This window comes from Acanthochromis polyacanthus, chromosome 1 (assembly GCF_021347895.1).
Source record: "Acanthochromis polyacanthus isolate Apoly-LR-REF ecotype Palm Island chromosome 1, KAUST_Apoly_ChrSc, whole genome shotgun sequence".
Taxonomy (NCBI): domain Eukaryota; kingdom Metazoa; phylum Chordata; class Actinopteri; family Pomacentridae; genus Acanthochromis; species Acanthochromis polyacanthus.
This window is the reverse complement of record NC_067113.1, coordinates 35,660,722-35,683,136: the sequence shown is the minus strand read 5'-3', so window position 1 is coordinate 35,683,136 and position 22,415 is coordinate 35,660,722. Positions and strand designations below refer to the sequence as shown.

At 39.0% G+C, this 22,415-nt stretch overlaps 1 protein-coding gene across 1 annotated transcript in view; it reads right to left on the bottom strand.

The window, feature by feature from the left end:
- Nucleotides 1-22,415, bottom strand: part of mdga2a (MAM domain containing glycosylphosphatidylinositol anchor 2a) — a 101,352-nt gene that overhangs the window by 21,860 nt on the left and 57,077 nt on the right. The window contains 3 exon segments of the mRNA XM_051946914.1: nt 1,676-1,824; nt 13,560-13,832; nt 22,025-22,339. Coding sequence (XP_051802874.1) covers nt 1,676-1,824; nt 13,560-13,832; nt 22,025-22,339 — 737 coding nt within the window.

The window sequence follows — 22,415 nt, the reverse complement described above, 5'->3', positions numbered from 1 at the left end:
TTATTTCCATCTTCTGCCTTATTTGTGAATATATTATTAAATGGCTAAATTATTCACAGTAATTAATGGATTAATCATCACCAACTCTACCTGATACTACTGCTTTCCTCACTGTTAAAGACCAATTACTTAAAATTCACGGCCAAGTTCACTAATCTCCTCCTGACAGATAATAAAACCATCAACAGTGATAGAAACTCTACTAGAAAACCAGGAACCAGACTACAGCCTCCATGAAGCCTCCTCCAGTCGACGTATCGGACTGTAAAGAGATTCATGTCCTCACTACTTGATTAAAACAGGAAACACAGAGCTGCTGTGGTGGTTTAATCTGAATATTTTCCTGCATCATAAATTCCTGACACCAGTTTTACTGCTTCATTAAAGTTAATCGGCTGAAACAAACAGAACAAAGACTCCACTCGTCTTGTGTTTTGTCACATTTATGACTTCAGACACTAAAAACTTCCAGGGAAACATTCACAAAAACTAGGAAGGCACTCAGAGAGCTCAGTCCTCCTCCAAGGCTACTCATTCCCCCATATTGTCAGAAATGCAGCATTTATTAGTTACTGATGATCAGAAATCATGGTAACATAGAATGTCTCCATTTAATACAGATGTACCCATAAACAAAAAGACATTGCGCTGAGCTCAGGCGTGTGTTCTGCACGTGTACGTTATGTACAGATAATGAATCACGTGACCTAAATATGTAGCGGGTGGTGGGAATTGATGAGATTTAGAAACACCCCCACAATTTAATCAGTTGTTCCTTGGATCATTTCTGACGGAGAAGTCATGATAAGTGGACTTTGTAGTAGGATCGCAATCATGTGATCATGTAGTGTTCACTTGTTGTCATGGTTACAGTGACAACATGGGGCGGCATAGCTTAGTGGGTAGTGGGTAGAGTGGCCGTCTTGTAACCAGAGGGTTGCCGGTTCGATCCTCGGCCCGTTGTGCTCATGTCGAGGTGTCCCTAACCCCTAATTGCTCCAGGTGGGTCGTGGTTAGCGCCTTGCATGGCAGCTTCCGCCATCAGTGTGTGAATGTGTGTGCGAATGGGTGAATGTGACGGATCTTGTAAAGCGCTTTGGGTACCTTGCAAGTATGGTAAAGCGCTATATAAATACAGACCATTTACCATTTACAGTGATGGCGTGCCGCTATCTGGCAATGATGCAGAAATCTTTAACAAATCTGTGGATCCAGACTATAAGCCGCAACACTACCAAAATCTGATCACTTGGTCCTTGAGTCATTTCTGACCTTCCCTGAAAATTTCACCCAAATCCGTCAGTCTGCTTTTGGGTAATATTGCAAACAGACAGACAAACCAACGGTGATCATCACAGTAAGTGCAATCTGCATAATATCCACTGGATTTTATTAATTTTAATGGTTAAGCTAGTGTCTGTGGAGGTTCTCCATTGGTCAAGTCATGGTAATCGTGGAAGAAGAAGTCCAGTTGGTTTCTACTAAAGCTCCTATGAGAAGTCTGTTTCTGAGTAATGTTGCTAACAGACAAACCAACGCCCATCATCACCGTGTTCCTGGGTGGAGTAATAAGCATCCCACATTTTAGACTATCCCATATTTTACAAGTGAGCAGGTGGATCTCTCCATGGAGTGAAGGCTGGCTCTAGATCTAGCTGGTTCTGCTGGTACCAACCTGCCGAATGCCCAGTCTGTAGGCCAGGATTCGGTCCACAGCGTTGGGCTCCATCTGGGTCCACTGCAGCTTGAAGCCGTAAACTCGAGGCCGGTTCTGCCACAGAGCGCTGTAGGTGTCGTAGTAGAACTCTGGAGCGTAGGCCTTACCTGGGCAGACGCAGGAGTCAGAGGTCATACAGGAGTCAAACAGAGGTCACACACATGTCACGTAAAGGTCAAGCAGATGTTAGAGGTAACCAGAGGTCCAGCAGAGGTCACATAGATGTTACAGGTCTCACAGAGGTCATGCAGAGATCATACAAAAGTCAGACAGGTGCTGGGGATCACACAAGGGTCAAACAGATGTTTGAGGTTGAGCAGAGGTCAAACAAAGGTCATACAGAGGTCACACATGTGTTACATGTAGTACAGAGGACATAAAGATGTCAAGGAGAAGTTATACAGATGTTAGAGATCAATTAGAAGTCACACAAAGGTCACATTGAGGTCACACAGAGGTCATACAGGTGTTACAGGTCAGACGGGGGTCATACAGGGGCTATACAGATGTTGGATGTCAATCAGAGGTCAGATAGAGGTCACACAGAGGTCAGATAGAGGTCACACAGAGGTCAGATAGAAGTCACACAGAGGTCAGATAGAAGTCACACAGAAGTCAAGCAGGTGTCAGAAGCAGGTCCAGGTTATTTTTAAAATTGAATATTTCCTGAATATAGACAAGAACAAACATTTGTTCCTACAGTCAGAGTTATTGTGGATGACATATTTTACATATTAACACTGAATAATTATCTCAGTATCTGGTTGGATCAAAAACTCACATTTAAATCTCATACTTTTACATTTGTCAGCAATGAAAAATAAGCTGTTCACAAACAAAGCTAACATTGATATATTCTGCAGAAAGTGAATAAATAATCCATGTTCTTGTCCGTTTCAGATTATGTCTTTATTATTATTATTGAAGGAAAACATTGGCTGATTATCTGGAGCAGGAAGCTGTGACACTATTTTTATTTATAAGGCATTAAATGGAGATATTCAACTGATGCCTCCAGTCCTACATTTAAACACTGAATTTTTATTCCTCTTGATGCAACAAACATAAAAATTTTACAAAACTGTACTGTGGGTAAATAAAAAAAACATGATCACAAACTACTGCGCTGTTTTTAACTGTGTTTATTTTCTGTTAATTATCGCCCTGTTTGTTCTGTTTTGATTGCTCTCTTGACATCCCTGAAAACGAGGTCATGGCCTCAATGGGTCCTCCAGATTTAAATAAAGGTTAAATGAAAACCAAGCTGTTACAGTGACGCTCAGTGTCTGAGCTGAAGGTCCCACACTGTCACACTTCTCAGCAAATTAATGAAAGTCTCTTGTGTCCCGATGGGGCGTCAGGTGGAAAGAAAACTGCCAGGAAGATTCCATAATGACTCCACAGCTCCTGGTTAGAATCTGGTTCTAAACAGGCTGCAGGTTTAACTTTCATTTCTTTCCTCATTTGGACGGGACAGTGTAGATTAATGAATGTACATTCTCATAACTTCACACAAGGCTGCAGTAAACAAACCGGATTTAGCACAAGGCTAATTTCCATCCATTGTCCTAAACATAAAAGAAAACATACAGGGTTACAGACGTCTAAAAAAAGATAGTAAAACAAAGACGATGACAAATTAATTCTGGCTGTGTTAAACCAACCATAAAGTGTTATTGTTTTAGTAAAGTGCTTTCTAGGCAGAGCCTGTCATAAAGTGTTTATGGTTAAAGTGCCTGATTGTTAATGAGCCATGCCTTATACTGTCTCTTAAAACTGAAGGAGGTGGAGCTTTCTCTGATAGCTAGAGGTAGAATATTTCAGTTTGGGCAACTTTTAATTAGGGCTGCAACTAATGACACGTCGACTAATCGTCTAAGCACGATACATCATCAAAAGCAGAAGTGAGCAGGCAATGCAACAGAAATCATCGTCCGACCAGAGCGCGGAATACGGACGGACATCGGCATTACATCGTGCATGTATCATGTATGCACGATGCAGCGTGGACATCTGTCGTAAACATGTCAGCGTTTACTATACAGCTGTATCTAAACGCGACATCCGCGCTACATCGTGCATACATAATCCATGCACGATGCAGAGCCGATGTCCGTCCTTGTTCCGCACTCCGGTCGGACGATAATTTCTATGGCATTGCGTGCTCACTTCCGCTTTTGATGACGTATCGTGCTCAGACAATTAGTCAACGCGTTGTTAGTTGTAGCCCTACTTTTAATCGATAATCTGTGCAAAGGAGGGCTTTATAAATTTGACTTCACAATCCCCCCTGGTGGCCAACCTTGTATTAGTAATACCATTTCTCTTTTGGATGGCTAGAGCCATCCCATTCATAGTCTTATACACTGCCTATCCAGAAAAAAAAGTCTCTACCTGGATTTAACTAAACAAATAGATAAGGTCCTTCCATTGGATAATTATTGCAGTGATGACAACCCTAGCTGATGCTGTGAAGAGCTTCTCATGTAAGAAGACATATCCTGTTGTCATGGAAAGGATGTTAATCTGTCTCAGAAGGGTCAAATTATTGCCTGCATAAAGCAAAGAAAACAACTGAGGAGATGAAACGACTAAAATCAGGTTAAGAACCTGAACCCTAGATGATGGAATCAGCGGTAGAAGTGAAAGTAAGAACATTTACAAACAAACAATGTGAAGGGAAATCAAAGGACTGGGACGAAAGAGCTGTAGCTCTAAGAAAACCATCTGGGAGATCATTAATATATAATGAAAATAATAAAGGATGCAGCTGAGCCTCTGCTGGCTCCGCCCCCTTCAGAACGAAGACTCTCTCTGTCTGTGATTGAGAAAACAGCTGACATGAAAGAGTGTGTGACAAGAGGACTTGCTATCTTCTAACTTTAACTCCGAGGATTGTTTTGCAAGAATGTTCCTCTGAATTCTCGGCGCAGTCGTTTTTAACTCCTATTTTTTGGCAGAAGACTATGGAGGTAAATTTGTTTCTTTATTCTTCAATCGAAGAAAAAGTTGCTCCAATCGCAAAACATGTTTTCAATCAGAAAAAACTTCACTTCAATCAAAAAAAAACATTTTCAATCAAAGAAAACTCTTGTTCAAACGCAAAAAAATATTTGAGACCCAAAAAATTGCATATAAACACGTTTTTTCTTTGATAGAAATTTTTTTGTTTTTGTTGAAAATACATTTTTTGATTGAAGTCATATTTTTGGATTTGAGCCATATTATGGGTAGGACATTTGTTTCTTTATTACTCAATGAAAACAAAAGCATCCTCAATCTCAAAAAATGTTTTCAATAAAAAAAGGTCACTTCAATAATAATAATAAAAATTCAATCAAAGAAAAAACGTTTTCCCAATAGAAAAAATATTTGAGACTAAAAAACAAATGCATTCGAACACGTTTTTTCTTTGATTGAAATGTTTTCATTATTGAATTCAGTTTTTGACTGAAAATATATTTTCTGATTGAAGTCATATTTTTGGTTTTGAGCCATAAAATGAGTAGGACGTTTGTTTCTTTATTACTCAATCACAAAAGATATAGCTTCAATCAAGAAAATTATTTTCAATCAAAGCAAATAAAAAAGTGTTCGGAGTGTTTCGACTTTGTTTTGGCATTCAAACACCTTTTTTTCCGATCAAAGTGAAAAAAGTTTTGAAGCCTGTTTTTTGCGATTGAATCATTTTGACACAAACATCCCACAGTGGGCGGATGCTTCTCCATTGGTCGGGCATGTTTGAGTGACAGGTGTCCACACCAATGACGAATCTCTCTCCAGAAGAAGCTACTTGTGTGCGGGGAAGTCAGTCTTTTCTATAGTCGTATGTTTGTGCAGCTCACACTGCATCTGTGGTTGCAGGCGCAGGCCACTACTTATTCCACCACCAGCTGCAGCTGCATTGTAGTATCCACGATACTGAATTTACTGTGAGTACAATGACCTCAGCACACTTCATATTATAGGCTATATAAACACTGTTAAGCACGTTATATTAACCCGTTGCACTTCAGTTGCGCTTCAGTGTCCCGTCCGCGGTTCACTTTGAGATCTGCATAAGCAATTTGCTAAATGTCTGAAACTGCAAACATGAATATACAAACACTATACGCCGATGGAAAGCTCAGATTCTCATGAATCCGCCGGTATAAACCATATAACGTGCTTAACAGTGTTTATATAGCCTATAATATGAAGTGTGCTGAGGGCATTGTACTCACAGTAAATTCATTCGAATGCATTTGTTTTTTAGTCTCAAATATTTTTTCTATTGGGAAAACGTTTTTTTCTTTGATTGAATTTTTATTATTATTATTGAAGTGACCTTTTTTTTATTGAAAACATTTTTTGAGATTGAGGATGCTTTTGTTTTCATTGAGTAATAAAGAAACAAATGTCCTACCCATAATATGGCTCAAATCCAAAAATATGACTTCAATCAAAAAATGTATTTTCAACAAAAACAAAAAAATTTCTATCAAAGAAAAAACGTGTTTATATGCAATTTTTTGGGTCTCAAATATTTTTTTGCGTTTGAACAAGAGTTTTCTTTGATTGAAAACGTTTTTTTTTGATTGAAGTGAAGTTTTTTCTGATTGAAAACATGTTTTGCGATTGGAGCAACTTTTTTTTCGATTGAAGAATAAAGAAACAAATTTACCTCCATAGAAGACGTTTAAAATCAGGATTTTAAATAAAATGGCCGCTGAGTTTCAGTCACTGTTTAATCCTCGTTCTGCCGTCTGACAACAGAAACATCTGTCATGAGAACAGCTGTTATTGTGCGTTCAGCTGTATGAAAATAACAGATGGAAACAGCAGCTGAGTTTAGGTTGAACATGAAAACACAACAACCCATGCAGTCCTTGTTTAATGGTATAAATTAACGTTTCCACAGAGCTCTGGGCTGTGTGCAGACCATCAAAGCTAGCGTTAGCCACATTAGCTGCACAGCATGCTAACACTGAGGATTTTCTGAAACTGAGTTAAAGGTGAAACATCTTCCAGAACCAGAAAGTGAAGTACAGAAATCTTTTACTGAAGCTCAGTTCAGATTTTCACTGACGATTTCAGACTTGTGGCCTCTGAATGGAGGGACTGCACTAGTTAGTAAAAATGGAGTTGAGTAGTCGTTAGCAAAACTATTCTGACTGCTGATTAGATAATCACAGTGTTTAAACTTGCTGAGATCTTTACTGCAGATGGTGAAATTACCCAAACCCTCAGGACTTTGGTGGCATTGTTTTTCATTTAATACAATTTCTGTACAAAGGAATATGGGGTATAAAACGTGCTTAAAGTGGTTTGAATGAATTAGGAGCCACTTCAGATTCATTCCAAGTGAAAAAGAGACATGCAGAATGATGCAGGATTTATCGTCCATTGATCATCCTCTCACAGTCAGACTGCAGCCAATCACGCTCCAGAGTTTCATCTAATCTGAGAGGATTCTCTTCCCAGACTTTGGACTTTAAGGTCTCATGTCTCTGAGCTCCTGTTGGGTTGTGATGCTGTAAATGACTGATGTGATGTAATGTGACATGTTCCTGGCAGGGTCTCCCTTATAAATGAGATAAAGTATCTCAGAGGCTTCCAGCTAAAATAAAGGTTAGCAGATTAAATGAAGGGGAATCTTTTCACAGACTGATGGTGTGAAGAACAACCGAAGCGTCTGGCGACTCGTCAGGTTAGAGTTTACTCTCACAGTTTGATGCTTCACTTCTGTCACTTTTATTCTGAAGCTTCGCTGTCGTCTCATTGGCTGCGGCGGGATGAAGGAGGTTTAAAATGCCACCGGCGTGTTCACACCTGATTAACAACACTAACTTCACCTCTGCAAATGACAAGTCGACATAATCGCCGTCATTTTGCATCAGCTCTCCATCCTCAGCTTACAACCCCCTCTTTAAACGGGTTCTGCTGCCGCCTGCAGAACGCCGCTCGCCGGCCGGCCCTGATAAGAGGCTTAACGGGGCGGCGGGTTTTACAGGAAGTCTAACAGCGCTGACAGGGCGTCTCTGCAGGGGCGCTTTCATCAAGAGAGGATGGAGACACGAGGAGACTCAGTTAGAGCCGAGAGACTGAAACTCCGTCTGAGAGTCAATGAAGAGTCTAGTTTACACCAGAGACTAAACCTGGTCTGAAGAACTGATGTACTTCTGTCTGCAATCATTCTGATACAAGTCTGCCAGAGATGACTCGAAAAATTCCAGTTGGCAAGTCAACAAAAGATACGGATCAGGGCAAGTTCTAGTTATTTCTTACGAAACAGAGGACACATCAGAGTCTAATTTAATTATCTTAAGTTCTGCTAATAAATTAGAAGTCAGAAGTCTTTAGTGCTTTGTCTCAAGTCATTTAGGGGAAGTTCTAGTCATTTATCATGAACCTGAAGACACGTCAGAGTCAAGTCTTGCCTTAACTCTTTTTGAAAAAAGTTTAGAAGTCAAAAGTTCTTAACTTCAAGTCATTTAGGGGATGTTCTAGTCATTCTCAAGAAACTGAGGACATGTTAAAGTCAAGTGTACAATCTTTCAAAGCAAGTCAAACCAAGTCAGTTACTCAAAATAAGTCCATGTCAAGTCTTTTCTAAGACAAGTATAAATAAAGTCTTAAATCATCTGGGGTAAGTTCTAGTAAGTTTACATCAAGACTGACTCAAGTCTCAAGAAATTTGACACAGGTCAAAGTCAAGTCTTGAATCTTTTGAGACAAATTGAAGTCTTGTCTCAAGAAACTGAGAAAGAAGAAGTCTAAAGGTATTAGTCTCAAGTAATTTGGGGAAAGTTATAGTCATTTGTTAAAAAACTGAAGGCACATCCAAGTTAAATCTAGTTGCCTCAAGTCACTAACTACGGCTCAAAACCAAGTCACGTCATCTAAAGTTATTAGAGACAAGTTAAGTCTTGTCAAAGACAAGATAAACGAATACACAACTCTAGATTAGATGGCGAGTCCGATTCAGGTCAAATGCAACACAGGATAAGCCCAAGATATGTCTAAATTAGGTCCCAATAATTTACAAGACCTGCTCAAGTCTCAATCAATTTAACACAGGTTCAAGTCAAACCCCAAGTGTTTTATTACAAGGGGAAGTTAATTTACAACTTCTTTGAGACAAGTTTATCTTAAGTCTTGTCCAACAGAAATCTGAATGAAGTCCCAAGGAATTTACAACAACTATTTAAATCTCAAGCAATTTCACACAGATCCAAGTCAAGTGACAAGTCCTTCAAGACAAGTTCAAGTCAATTCTTGTCCGAGAACAGCAAGACTGAAGTAAGAAAATACGTTTGTTGTTGTTAAACCAACCAGCGTTAAGCCCTGGGGAGCATTTTTCAGAGCCGCTCATATATACAGTATCGGCCCGGGAGCAGGAATTAAAACTCAGCAACATTCAGAGTAAAGGGACAGAAACACGGAGAAAACAGCAGGACGACCCTTTAAATATTAAAGCTACAGTGTCAGAAATCCACATTAAGAAGCAGAAGGGCAAACACAAGATCAAGCTTTTTTTTTGTTCTCGGCAACCTGCAAAGTTCCAGCATGTACTTGAAATGTTTGTTTGACTTTCAGTGTTAATCTGTCAGAGCTGCACTAAGTGAACAACAGAGGAGGCAGCAGGTTCTAAAGGCAGGAAGCTCCTAATGTTCCCACCGGGAGAACGCTGTTTGTTGTCAGGGAGGCTACAGATGTGGGAGAGGATGTGAAGGTTTCCTGAAGCTCTAGCACATTATTTATGACGCCTACCACCTCCCCGAGGACACTCAGTGATCCACTGCTTCTGTCTGCAGGATTTACAGATGAGATAAACTGTAATTAAGCGTTATCTGCAGCATGTAAACAGCTAATGTTCCCAAGCAGAACCAGGACCAGCTGCAGCAGGAACAACGCTGCAGGGAACTGGGAGGAAGAAATCAAGAACTGGTTTAGAATCTGTCACTGCAGCTCTCAGGTCTGAAAAATAAAAGCTCAACCTTTGCTGGACATGTCGCAAGTCAACACAAATCATTCAAGACAAGTAGGAAGTCAAGTGTAAAGTCACAAATCAAGTCCAGAGAAAGAGTCAAGTTTTAGATCTTTTGAGGTGCTTTCAGGAGTTGTCATAATTTAGACTTAATTTGGACTTGACTTATTCTCAACTTAACTTGTAACTTGTTTCAAATTTCTTGCGATGACAAGATCTGACTATGAGTCATATCAAGTGACTTGAGACAACTAGACTAAACTTGGACGTGTCCACAGTTTCTTGGAAAATATCATGAACTTGCCACAAATGACTTGAGATCTAATTACCTCCGCAAAGGAGGTTATGTGACACCCGGCATTTGTGTGTCCGTCTGTTAGCAAGATAACTCAAAAATGCCTGGGCAGATTCAGATGAAATTTTGACGGGATGTAGACTGTGGTAAGAGGAAGAGCTGATTTAATTTTGGTGGAAATCCGGATCCTGGATTCTGTTTTTTTAGTATGTTTTTTTAGTATGCGTTGTATTCCCAATACGTACTAGTATTTTGTCCCTTATCACTCACCAGAGTTCAAGTGGGAGTAGCAATGCATGCTGGGATGTGTCATTTACCTCAGTTATAATGAAGGTCAATGTGAGCGGCAGAGCAGCAAATAAAACTCCGATAGAATCTTCAATAAGTCGTCTTATTTCATGGAAACCAGAACATTGCATGGTGTCAGAGACTCATCGGACCGTACGCTTCTAAAGAAAGGAGTTAATGATGGATCCATCGGGAGTGCCTACACCGCAGATGGATTGGGATTCGGCAAGCGTTCCTGACGCATGGCAGAGATTCGTGCAGCACGTAAAGCTCATGTTTTCTGGACCGCTAAAGGGAAAGGAGGAAGCGACCCAATGCAGCTACATGCTGTGGGTAGGAGAAAGAGACCGCGATATTTTTAACACTTGGACATTGACCGCAGATGAAGCTAATAAGCTAGACACTTATTACGGATGCTTTGAAGAGTACCTCATGCCTAAAACTAACACGATTTTTGCAAGGTACAAGTTCAATGACAGACTGCAAGGTGAAGGGGAGTCTTTTGAACATTTCGTTCTGACCTAAAGCTACTTGTGAAGCAATGCGGCTATGCTAATAGTGACGAGATGGTGCGTGATAGGATCGTATTTGCCACTAACTCACCTCATGTGAGAGAGAAGCTGTTAAATCAAGGCTCAGACCTTCAATTCAAGCTCATGATCCTTTACTGCATGGGTTTCCTGTTTTCCTCTCTATCCTTGGCAGAGGTCTGCACTCTCTGAGTGCTTTTCTAGTTTGTGCTTGTGTTAGAGAAGAGTTGGCTTGGACCTGTCCTGAAAAAATGTTGAATTGGTTTGACTAGTCTCTAATAGGGATGGTTCGATCCGATCCGCTGGATCGATATCGAGTTCGATCCAGGCCAAAATGACTGGATTGAGCATCGGAGTTTTATATTAGAACTCCTTCGATCCGATCCATAAGCCCAATCTGTCATATATCCTCATCTTCACTTTTCACAACATGCCGTAACACAGACGAGCTGTTGCCATGGTTGCCATGTGCCCGTGTTTTCGTCACGTGAACAGAGACTGAACAGGAGCCTGGAGAGCTGTGGTCATCTCTTCCGTGTGGAATTACTATATGCAAATGGAGGAGAAAAGTAAAATAGCTGAGTGCAACATTTGCAAAATGAGTGTCTCAAGGGGTGGCAGCAAAACCGGACATTTTAACACAACAAACTTAATGAAGCATCTGCAGAAGCGTCATGGAAAGCAGTACGGAGACTTTTTACAGGCGAGTGCAAAACAGAAAGTGAACCGTGGCAACCATTGTTGCAGGAAGCACTACAGAAGAGTAAAAACTCACTCCAACGCCAAAATATAACACAGAAAATTGTCGAGTTCATTTTTCTGGATGACCAACCACCTTGTGTGGTGGAAAATGTAGATTGTTGTAGTATTTTCACATGAACATGTGCGACTTACGTTTCACTCTGTGGCCGCTTGACGGCTTCTCTGTTGTACGTTTACTGTTTTTTTTTTATTGTTTTCTACTGTTTTTCGGGTTAAATGTGATAAAGTAGGGAACTGTGAACATGTTTTCGTGTTAAATATGATGAGGTGACAGGTCTCTCGTCTCATCCACACGTTGGTGTCTAAATGGCATCAGGGGAGATCCTATGCTGCTCTCAGCTTCACTCGCATGAGAACGTTAGGACAAGGTTTAATCCCCAGATATTATTTATATTCCATCAGTGTTGTACACGTGTCAATAAAATAATTGTTCACTGTGTTTTACATACAGTACAACATCAGCGGCTGCATGCAAAAGAAGAAAGACACTAGATTGCATTAGCACTGTTTACCCTTGTTTTTCTGTTTTTGTTTTGGTGCAGCAAATCAGGTGTATAGCCTAGATTTTTATTGTTCTGATTGTGTGTCTTGAGAAGCCATGTGTAACTTACTGAGTCCTACCTACATTGTTCTAGTGGAGATGCTATTATTTTATGTTAATTCATAAAATTATTTATCGCAGCCTTGCAATACCATTGAGGTATAATGTGACTTTTCTGTTTATACACTGGGATTATTTAGTTTAATTTAAATATGTGCACCAAGTTGCAGTTTTATTTCAAACATTTGAATGGTGCAGCTGGGTCTGTTGTGTTTACAAATGCTGTTACAAGCGATGTGAGCTTTAAGTTTTAATAAAGCCACAGCAGTTACACATAACTTGTTGTCACGTGTTCCTTCTTTCTTTAGGGGACCAGAACAGTTGTTGTACAATGAACGTGGTGTTTTTAGACGTCAGTGTCAAGCAAATTACATCCATGTATTATTAACAACTTTTAGGACGACAAAAAGAATCATATCGGTATCGGATCGGTATCGCCCGATCCTGAAGACTGCAGTATCAATATCGGTATCGGATGTGAGAAAGTGGTATCGAGCCATCCCTAGTCTCTAATGAATATAGACTTGGCGACTTTGTCAAGACTTGTGTAGGTCTGACTGTGAATTACTTGGGACTTAATACAGACTCCTTTTGGACAAGACTAGACTTGGATTTGTCTTGAATGACTTGTGAATTTAATTTGGATTGTCTAAGAAGAATTGTCATAAATGAGACTTGAGAGACCTAAAAGGACTTGTACATTACTTACTCACCAGCCTACATGTCAAGTCATTTGAGACAAGTCTTATGTCTAGTCAAGTCTAAAAAAAGGGTCTTTCTCAGGTCTTCTAAGACAAATTAAAGTCAATTGACAAAATATCTAAGACAAGTCCATGTCTTGTTCAAGACAAGAGAAATTAAGACAAATCCAGATTAAATGCAAGTTCAAAACAGGTCCAAGTCAATATTTGTCTAAGACATGCTTCAATCAATTTCCAAGTGATTTACAACTATATATGCCCAAGTTTTGAGTAATTTGACACAAGTCCGAGTCATTACTAAAGTCCTTCAAGACAAGCTGAAGTCAAGGAACCGTGGACAAATCCAAGTCAGGTCTACTTGCCTAAAGTCACTTACTATGAGTCATAGTCACATCATGTCAAATCCTTTGAGACAAATTCAAGTCTAGTCCTGTCACATGTCATTTTAAATAAGTCTGAGTCGAGTCTAAAGAATTTCAAGAAAGGTACTAGTCAAGTCTAATCATCTCATCCAAATACGATCTTAAGTAATGTAAGTTTAAGTAAAGTCTTGACATCAAGTAAATACAAGTCCAAGGTGAATGTTTTAGACATGTACGAGTCTCAAGTCATAAAACAAGTTGTGTTCATAGCTGAAGTCTAGTGCAGGTCATGCACAGATCTGTTCAGTCAATAATACAATGACTTGAATCTCACCTGTGACAAGGAAGGTGCAGCGCCCCGCTCCCGCCTCATTGGTGATATCACAGGTGTACTCGCCATATCCTTCCCGGTTCAGAGCTCTCACGTGGTAGTTCGTGTCATCCTTCTGGTCGCTGAACTGTCCGACGGTCAGCAGCCGAGTGCCGAGTTTCCACTCATATCTTAGGAGTCGAGCAGGATGAGCTCGCAGCAGGCGGCAGGTGAGGCTGAACGCCCGGCCGAGTGCCTGACGGATCTCCGTGTACACCGGCTCCACGACCGGAGGAACTGCAGGATGGAGGAAAGACATGAGACGAGCCAGCTGGAGACGACTCGAAAAACTACAGATGGCAAGTCAACAAAACATACCAAATCTGATCGAATTACGCTACTGATCGGGACAAGTTCTAGGAAACAGAGGACACGTCAGAATCAAGTTTACTTATCTTCACCACGTCAGACGTTTTTATAATTTTGAGTGATATGGGATATGATTCGAGTCATTTTAGAGAAATCTGTCATCATTACAAGTATGTTCTTTCTAGATGTAAAATAATTATAGATTTGATGATAACATAGTTAGAACGTTAAGTCCAAATGTCCTATCATGGACCCTTAGATCAGTAATGGTTCTTGGCTCTTTGGAAGGATGATGATTAATTCAGAAGCAGGAGGAGCTGCCAACCAAATCAAAGATTAAAAGCAGCTCAGGTCATTTATTTGATTCATTTTTAAAAACTCTTCATGGCTTTTTAATTTAAGCACAAATCCAATCCAACTGAACTTTGGTTTTACCCAAAAACCAACAAAACACTCTAGCTGCTCTTTAAATATCAGCCGTCTCACTTTGAAACTCTCCCCGGTCCCCGCACGGACACGATTCTCACTAATTCGTCCCCGTAAAGTGTCACCGTGTCCTCACAACACGAGTAATCTGATTACATGCTGGAGGTTACGGAGATAAAGGTCATCAGTTCGTCTCGAGCCCCCGGAAATGTTTCCAGGATCCTCCTCCTGCGAGGGAATCGGTCCAGGAACACGGAAAGGTCAGACGCTGACAGCGACCTTCAGCCGAGCGCTCTGATTGGCCGGCGAGGACTCCTAACCCCCCGCTGCAGAATTCCCAGAATGCACCGCTGCTGAACCCTGCTCTTTTCCGTGCTGAGAACTTTCATCATGTGAAGTTTTTTGAGCTGCAGCAGCTCCTGAATAATTTAATCTACATGATGATGTGATTCAGGAAAATGATCTAATTTAAGAACAGCTGCTCTACTGCAGCTCAGCTGAAGGTCCCCAAAACGTGGTCCAGGGTCCTCCAGGGGCCCTGAAGGAACATCGGGAAGTCTGTGGAAAAGAACCTTTTATTTCCTTTATTTACTCTCCTGAAGCTCGTTTGTGGCGTCCATTCGTTTCTGCATTTCCCATCATTACTTTTACAGTATCATAGAAAAAAGGATATCATAATATTTAACTTTTCTACAAAAAACTTCTAAGCATTTTGAACAAGTTATTCTGATTTTAGACATGTTTATAAGGGGTTTTAGACACACTGCAAATCATTTTAAGCAAAATGTTGTCATTTTAGGCAGATCTTGCATCGTTTGGGCAGGTTTATGTCATTTCAGACAACTTTTTGACAAATTTTTGTTAAAATTTAAGTAATTTTGGAGAAGTTTCAAGATATATTAGACAAATTTAAAGTAATCACGGATAATTTGAATGATTTTTGTCAAATTTTGAGAAATTATTAAGACATTTTAAGATGTTTTAGACAAATATCAAGTAATCTTGGGTCATTTCAATGATTCTTGTTTTTTTTTTGACAATTTTGACACGTTTTGAGTCATTTGAACAGGTTGTTGTCATTATGGGCAATTTTAAATCAGTTTAAGTATTTGTGGAGAAGTTCTAAGATGTTTTGGAAAATTTTTAAGTAATCTTGGGCAAACTGGATGACTTCAGCGTTTTTGTGATTTTGGAAAATTTTTGAGTAACTTTGGACACATTTATCAAATTTTTTGACAATTTTTAGGATGCTATTTGGGATAAGTTTGGAGTTGTCTTGGAGAAGTGTTGCCATTATCTCCAGTGTTTTCTTCTGAAGGGTAACCTAATGTTCTCTGAAGACATTTGATAACATCATTGGAACGTTCCACCCTATTTATAAAATTCCTTTCCAATATAAAAGACCTCCATCCTTCCGTTTCCTTTGTTAATAAAACCGGAGTTCGGTCCAGTAACTGTTTGTTGTGTTGGTTCAGTCAGAGTCAAAGCTTTCGGATTCTACACAGTAAAGGCAAAACTAAACGGTCGATTAGGAGGCTGTTCTCGTGTTTGAAGACCTGTTGTAGAAGAACAACCACAGGCAGATTAAGTTGTCCTGTGTTCGTCTATGACTTTCTGTCTGTACTTTAAGCGTATTAAAGACATAACAGGGACATTTTGCAGTCGCTGTGATGACGGTTTGACCCTCCGCAGACGTCCCAGTTTTCTCTCCAAACAGTTTTATTCAGTAGCTGCTGTCAGTTCGGACTCTTTGTGGTCGAATGCTGCAACTTTGAGCTAAACACTGAAACTGTGATCAAAAACAACCTCGGGGAGATTTCAGACATCAGCTCCAGTCGTCATTTTTTATTTAGACGCCTGTGTCGGTTTCTCCTTGAAGGAAACTCTTCAGTCAGTAAACAGTCCTTCTGAACACCCATTGTGAGGACTCAAACTCAGCGCTGAGGTTTCTGTTATGCAAAATAAGCTGCAGGGTTTCTGTCTGTTCACCGCCAACTGACGTCAAAAGCAGCCGTTCTGGGACAGACGCAGGCTTCGCTTTTCATCCTCCACATGTGCAGGAACAGTAAACCTTCAGGTAAACCTCCAGGTAACTTCTGGAGAAAAACAGGGATCATTCTAGAAACACATCGCAGCGTTTTCTGTTTAAAATGTCAGTTTCAAGATCAAGAAAGTCGAAGCCAAACTCCTGCAAACGTGTTCCTGCTGTATTTTAGACCATAACAAATCTGTACCTTTACTGAGTTTTTCCTCTCAGATTTTTTTCCTGTGGTCATTAAATACGCAAAAATGTCAATAAAATGAGTAAATAGAGTAAATTTACATAGCTAATGTAACATAACAAAAAACTAACTGAATAGCGACAAAAGTTACATCTTTAGAAAGAAAATAAAAATACTGTTTACTATGTAAAATCAAAAAACAAAAGAAAAACATCACTAAATTTAAAATAAAGCTAGAAATGTATTTCGATCATGCAAATTTATTGTATTTTAATTAGTGGTTGTTTTCCGCTATCTTGTTAAGGTGTGTTTTAGCTAATGTTAGCTTATGCTATTTTGCTTAAGCTAACATAGTGACTACTGTTAACATGTTTAAGTGAATGTTTTCATGATTAAGCTAATGTTTTATTCAGCCTAATGCTATATTCATGAGAGTTTGCTTAGACTAGTGTTATCTTGTTTAGGCCCGTTTAAGCTAATGCTTTGTAGTTTAAGCTAATGTTATCTTAATTGCAGTTTGTTTAGCCTATTGTTGTCCTGCTTAGGCTTGTTGAAGCTAATGCTACCTATTTTAGGCTAAGGTTATATTGTTTACACATTGTTTAGACTAAAGTTTAAACTAGTCCTATCTTGTGAAGACTAGCTTAAGCTAATGTGATCTTCATTTGGCTAATGTTATCTTCTCAAAGCTAATGTTATCTGATTTAAGCTAATGGCATTTGGTTTGGACTAAAGTTTAACCTAGCGCTATCTTGTGAAGACTTGTTTAAGCTAGTTTTATCTTCTTTTGGCTTATGTTATCTTATTTAAGCCAACATTATCTTATTTAAGCTAATGTTACTTTGGTTAGGCTAGAGTTTAACCTAGTGCTATCTTGTTAAGGTGTGTTTTAGGTAGTGCTAGCTTGACAACACAGCTTAACACAGAGGCTACTATTAACATTCATGTTTAAATGAATGCTTTCATGTTTAAACTAATGTTGTTTTATTCAAACTAATGTTATATTGAATAGTTTGTTTAGACGAATGTTTAGATTACTATTATCTTGTTTAAGCTAATGCTATGCAGAAGAGGCTAATGTTAGCTGGCTGAGGCTAATGTAGCGGTGGCCTCCCTTCAGTCACCAGTGCAGTGATTTGGACATGAATATTGTGGTTTTTTGACTGTAACTGTACATCGGTGACGTCAGCGGGATTTTACGCAACAGCTGCGTCATCAGACTCTCTTTTTGTTCACCACTTTGAAGATTTTTCCTCAGAGTTTTGGTATTTTTTTGTGTAAAATGAGGGCTGTGGCCGTCGCCTCGTCACATCTCAGTAATCCAGGAAGACGAGCTGCAGTCTGGGAGGGATTAATGTCACAGTGAAAGTCAGCAGCTTTTATCTGGCGGCTTCATGTGGACCTGACGAATGAGTAACCGCAGAGAAATAAAGAAATCACGTGGCGTTAACTCGCTGAGCTCACATTTAAATTTTAGTCCTCTGCTTCAGGTTCTTCCTCCAGGATCAGCAGGTTTCCTTTCTGCTTTTAACAAGGTAAATCTGCGTGGCGTGTTGTTTGACTTGTTTAAAGTAATCCACCTGTAATCTGCTTACTGCTGGAAACAGCAAACACACGGCGGGAATTTACACGAGACGACACGGAGAGGAGAAGCTCGTTCAAATAAACAGGTTTTAGCAGCTCAGAGGTACGAGGAGGGAAAACAAATTAAATCCTGAGCCCACGAACACGCCAACGTTTTGCAGCTGCACCAAAATAAAAGGTAAAAAACAAACTCAACGCTTCAACCTCCGTCCAACCAGAGGACCAGCTCACACAAGTCAAAGGTTTCAGATTTGTTTCCTCAAATATTATGAAAAATTTTGCTGATATATTTTAAAAAATTATTATTTAAATGTTTTAACGTTATATGTAGATATTATTTTAAGTTTTCTAAATATGTTTCTGATGGGTTAAAATTTTGCCTGATTTAAAAAAAATCATATTTTTCTTTAAAAAATGTAAAAATACTTTTTCAGATATTATTACATTTTTGTCATCTTAATGATATTACAGATATTTTATCAATATTTTGTAGGTATTTTATGAAGAAATACAAATATTTAATTCCATCTTTTGTTTCATACTAATTCAAATTTGTGCTATTTTAATAATATATTTTGGAATTTTTAAAATATTACATCTTCTGGGCATTTTATTGCTATTTTGTAGATATTTTATTTAAAAATGCAAATATTTATTCAATTTAATCATTTATTTTTATGTCAATATTTTTCTCATATTTTATCAACATATTCTGATATTTAATTGCATTTTTTACATATTAGTCATATTTGTCAGATATATTTTAGCATTTATTTGGACTTTTAAAAATATTTTTCATTTTATCAAAATGAATCTGTATTTTCTTGTATTTTATTAATGTATTCATATGTTTCTTATAGAAATAATTTTACAAATATTTTATTGCAGCTCATTTTTGGACATTTTAAATAAAATATGTCAGCCATATAAAATAATATATTGTGGATATTTGAAACATTTTTAAAAGAATATTTACATTCCCTTATGATGTATTGTTTTGTTTTTACATCTTAACCTTTGTGCAAATATTTACAAATTTTATTACATCCTTGGGAATTTTATTAATGTTTTTTTCTGGTATTTTATAAATTTTTTGTCATCTTAATGATATTTTAGAAATATTACATCTTTTGAGTATTTTATCAATATTTTGTAGATACTTGTAGAAAAAATACAAATATTTTGTTCCATCTTTTATGGTATTTTTGTTTAATGTTTTCCCAACATTCTTTAATATTTGTTAATTAAATTTTTGACATTTCAATCATATTTGCCAGATATTATTTTATTGTATATATTATCATTATCATTTTATACTTTTTATACTATTTACTTTTCCTGATATGCATTCATATTTTCTGATATTTAAGATAATTTTTAGCTATTTATTACAACAGTTTTTTATATACACAAATATAGTGTTTTTTAGATATTTATTAATTTTGTCAGTTTTATTCATGTTTTTGTCACATATTTTATTACATTTTTGAAATGTTTTTAAATGTAAACTCTTTGAATCTGTATTTTCTGGTATTTTAATAATTTATTAATATATTTTGAATATTTTAATACAGCTTGTTTTGGACAATTTAATTACCTCATATATAATAATATGTATTAAACATTTTATATATTTTTTTTATTTTTCTAAAAATGTTAATATTTTGCCATATTTTATTTAAGATATGATTATATTTAAAAAATAATAATAATATTTGGACATTTTCTTAGATTTTTGTCAATTTTATTTGTGTTTATTTCTGGTATTTTATTGCATTTTTGAACATTTAAATGAACATTTTCCGACCCTGTATTTTTCAGTTAAACATAAACGTGCTGCAGATATTTCATAAATATACTCTGGTCTTTTCTATTGTTCTGCAGCTTCGTCACCAGATGCCTGGGTGTAAAACGTGAGTCTGAAAAGTGCAGCGGCGGTTTATTTTGGATTCCTCCCACAGAACCTCCAGCTGCTGTGAAACTCAGCGTCGCTGCAGCGTTTTGTGGAGCAATGAGTCAGAGTCGAGCTTCGAGCTGCAGATTTGTGCGACTCTCTGGAGGACGAGTGGAGATTTGCTCTGACAGCCTTTTAGTGCAGCACGAAGCCACGAGCCGCGACTCGACCTGTCACTTCCTGTCACGCCGTTCCCGGTGAAGCGCCGCCTGCAGGCCGTACGGAGCCACAGCGGTGATGCTCCGTACGGCCTGTAGGCAGCGCTCCGCCCGGCGTCGGTCGCTTCCGTCCAACCTGCAGCTGCTGGTGTTGGTTTCCAGCCAACATCCAGCAGATCCGCCTGTCTGCTCTGATGGACGCAATGCGGTTTGAGCGCGGCGTGACATCGCCTCCGCGGGGCTCACGAGTCGACGCCGTGGTGCATTGTGGGTATTCTGGGGGAGGCTGGCTGCTGGGGTTTGTTTACATCTGCAGCAGATGTTGTGGAAAAATGTGCAGTCATTATCTTAGTTTCGTGGCTTCTTAACTTCCTGTAGATGATTCTAGTCGACTACAGCTGCTGACTCCTCTGATTCAGTTTATATAGAACCATTAGATCCACTCAGACTCAAATACTACAAACAGAAATGCTCATATTTGGTTAAATTTGCCTGTTTCCTCCTCAGTTTGGTTCTTCTGGTTTCAAGCTTCTGGTTTATCTTTGACTCCTCTGGACAGAACTGGTTCAGTTCAAGCAAATTTTTTGTTTTTCTGACTTGGTTCTTCAGGTTCCTGATGGGTTTAAGAACCTTCATTTTGGCCTGATGGAACCATTTCTTTACCACATCTGATGTGTATTTGGGCTGTCTGTCTTGTTGAAACGTCCAACTGTGTCCAAGATCAACCTTCTGCTGATGGTTTTTGGTTCTCCTGAAGAACGAGGTGATCCTCCTTTGTCATTATTCCATTGTCTTTGTGTAAAGCTCCAGTTCTACAGAGTATGATACTGCCACCACCATGCTTGATAGTAGGTTTGGTGTTGTTGGAGTTTAAAAACAAATCAAAGACCAACCTAAGACAGTCTGAAACCAGTCCTCAAGAAGTCTAAAACCAGGACCAAAATCAAACTTATACTAATTTTCGGGGCCAGTCAAAATACAGTCTGAAATCAGTCTTAAAAGTCAAAACCAGTATGATATTGGTCCAAAACCAAACCTAAACTACTCCAGATGTCCGCCCAAGACCATCTAAAACCAGTCCTCAGCCAAATCCATTGTGAAATTAATCCTGAACCAACTTTAAATCATATCCAAAACCAGGGGAAGCAAGACTGAAACCAAACATAAACCAGTCCCAAGAAAGTCCACAACCAGTCCAACATACAGTCTGGTCTGGATTCTGATCCTGGTTGAGGGCTGGTTTCAGATGATGGTGGTCAGTTCTTGAACATTTTTTTTACGAGCAATTTAGTTTTGGTTTTGGTCCCAAATTTGTACTGGGTTTTGAGTTTTTTAGGACTGATTTCAGAGACTGTTTTTAGGACTGGTTTACTTCTGGTGCTATGACTGGTTAAGGACTTGTTTCAGACTGTATCTTGGGCAGTTTTCTTTTTTAGTAGTAGTTTAGGTTTTGTTTGGTCCTAATTTTGATTCTGGTTCCAGACCTCTAAAGGACTGGTTTCAGACTGATCTGGCTGGTTCTGAGCATTTTTTGGACTGGTTTAGGTTTAATTCTGGTCCTGGATTCAGACTGTTTTGGGTGGTCTTTTTTTAACCCCAAGATCACCAAACCTACCATCAAGCATGGTGATGGTAGTATTATGAGAAGAACCAAAATACATGATTGTTTTTTTGGTGATGAGTTCTGGGAGTCATTGGAGACTAAAGATTGAATGGAAACTTTAGTTCACGAATGTCTATGTTGTGTACATGTTGTGTGGAATTTGTGTTACCCACACTGCACCACTAGCTGGATCAGCGCCTCTCGTGGCTTCACGTTGAAGCCGTTGTACTGGCTAGTTTGGCATCGGTAGGTTCCGCTCATGTCCCGGCTCACGTTGGTGATCCTCAGAACTCCGTCGTAACTTTCCATCTGAGCCGAACCGTCAGGCATCAGCAGCACCGCCGCCACTGCCGAACCGCTCTCCTCCACCCGGGACCACAGGATGATGGGTTTGGGTTTCCCTGAGACCAGACACTGTAGATCCACGGTGTCGCCCTCCTGAGCGATGAGGTGAGAGCGCCCCCTAGGGACGGTGAGCTCCGGAGGAACTGCAGGAGACACAAAGAAACATGAGTTTATATCAGAGACACATGAGTTAGTAACACCTGTGAACACCCCTGTACA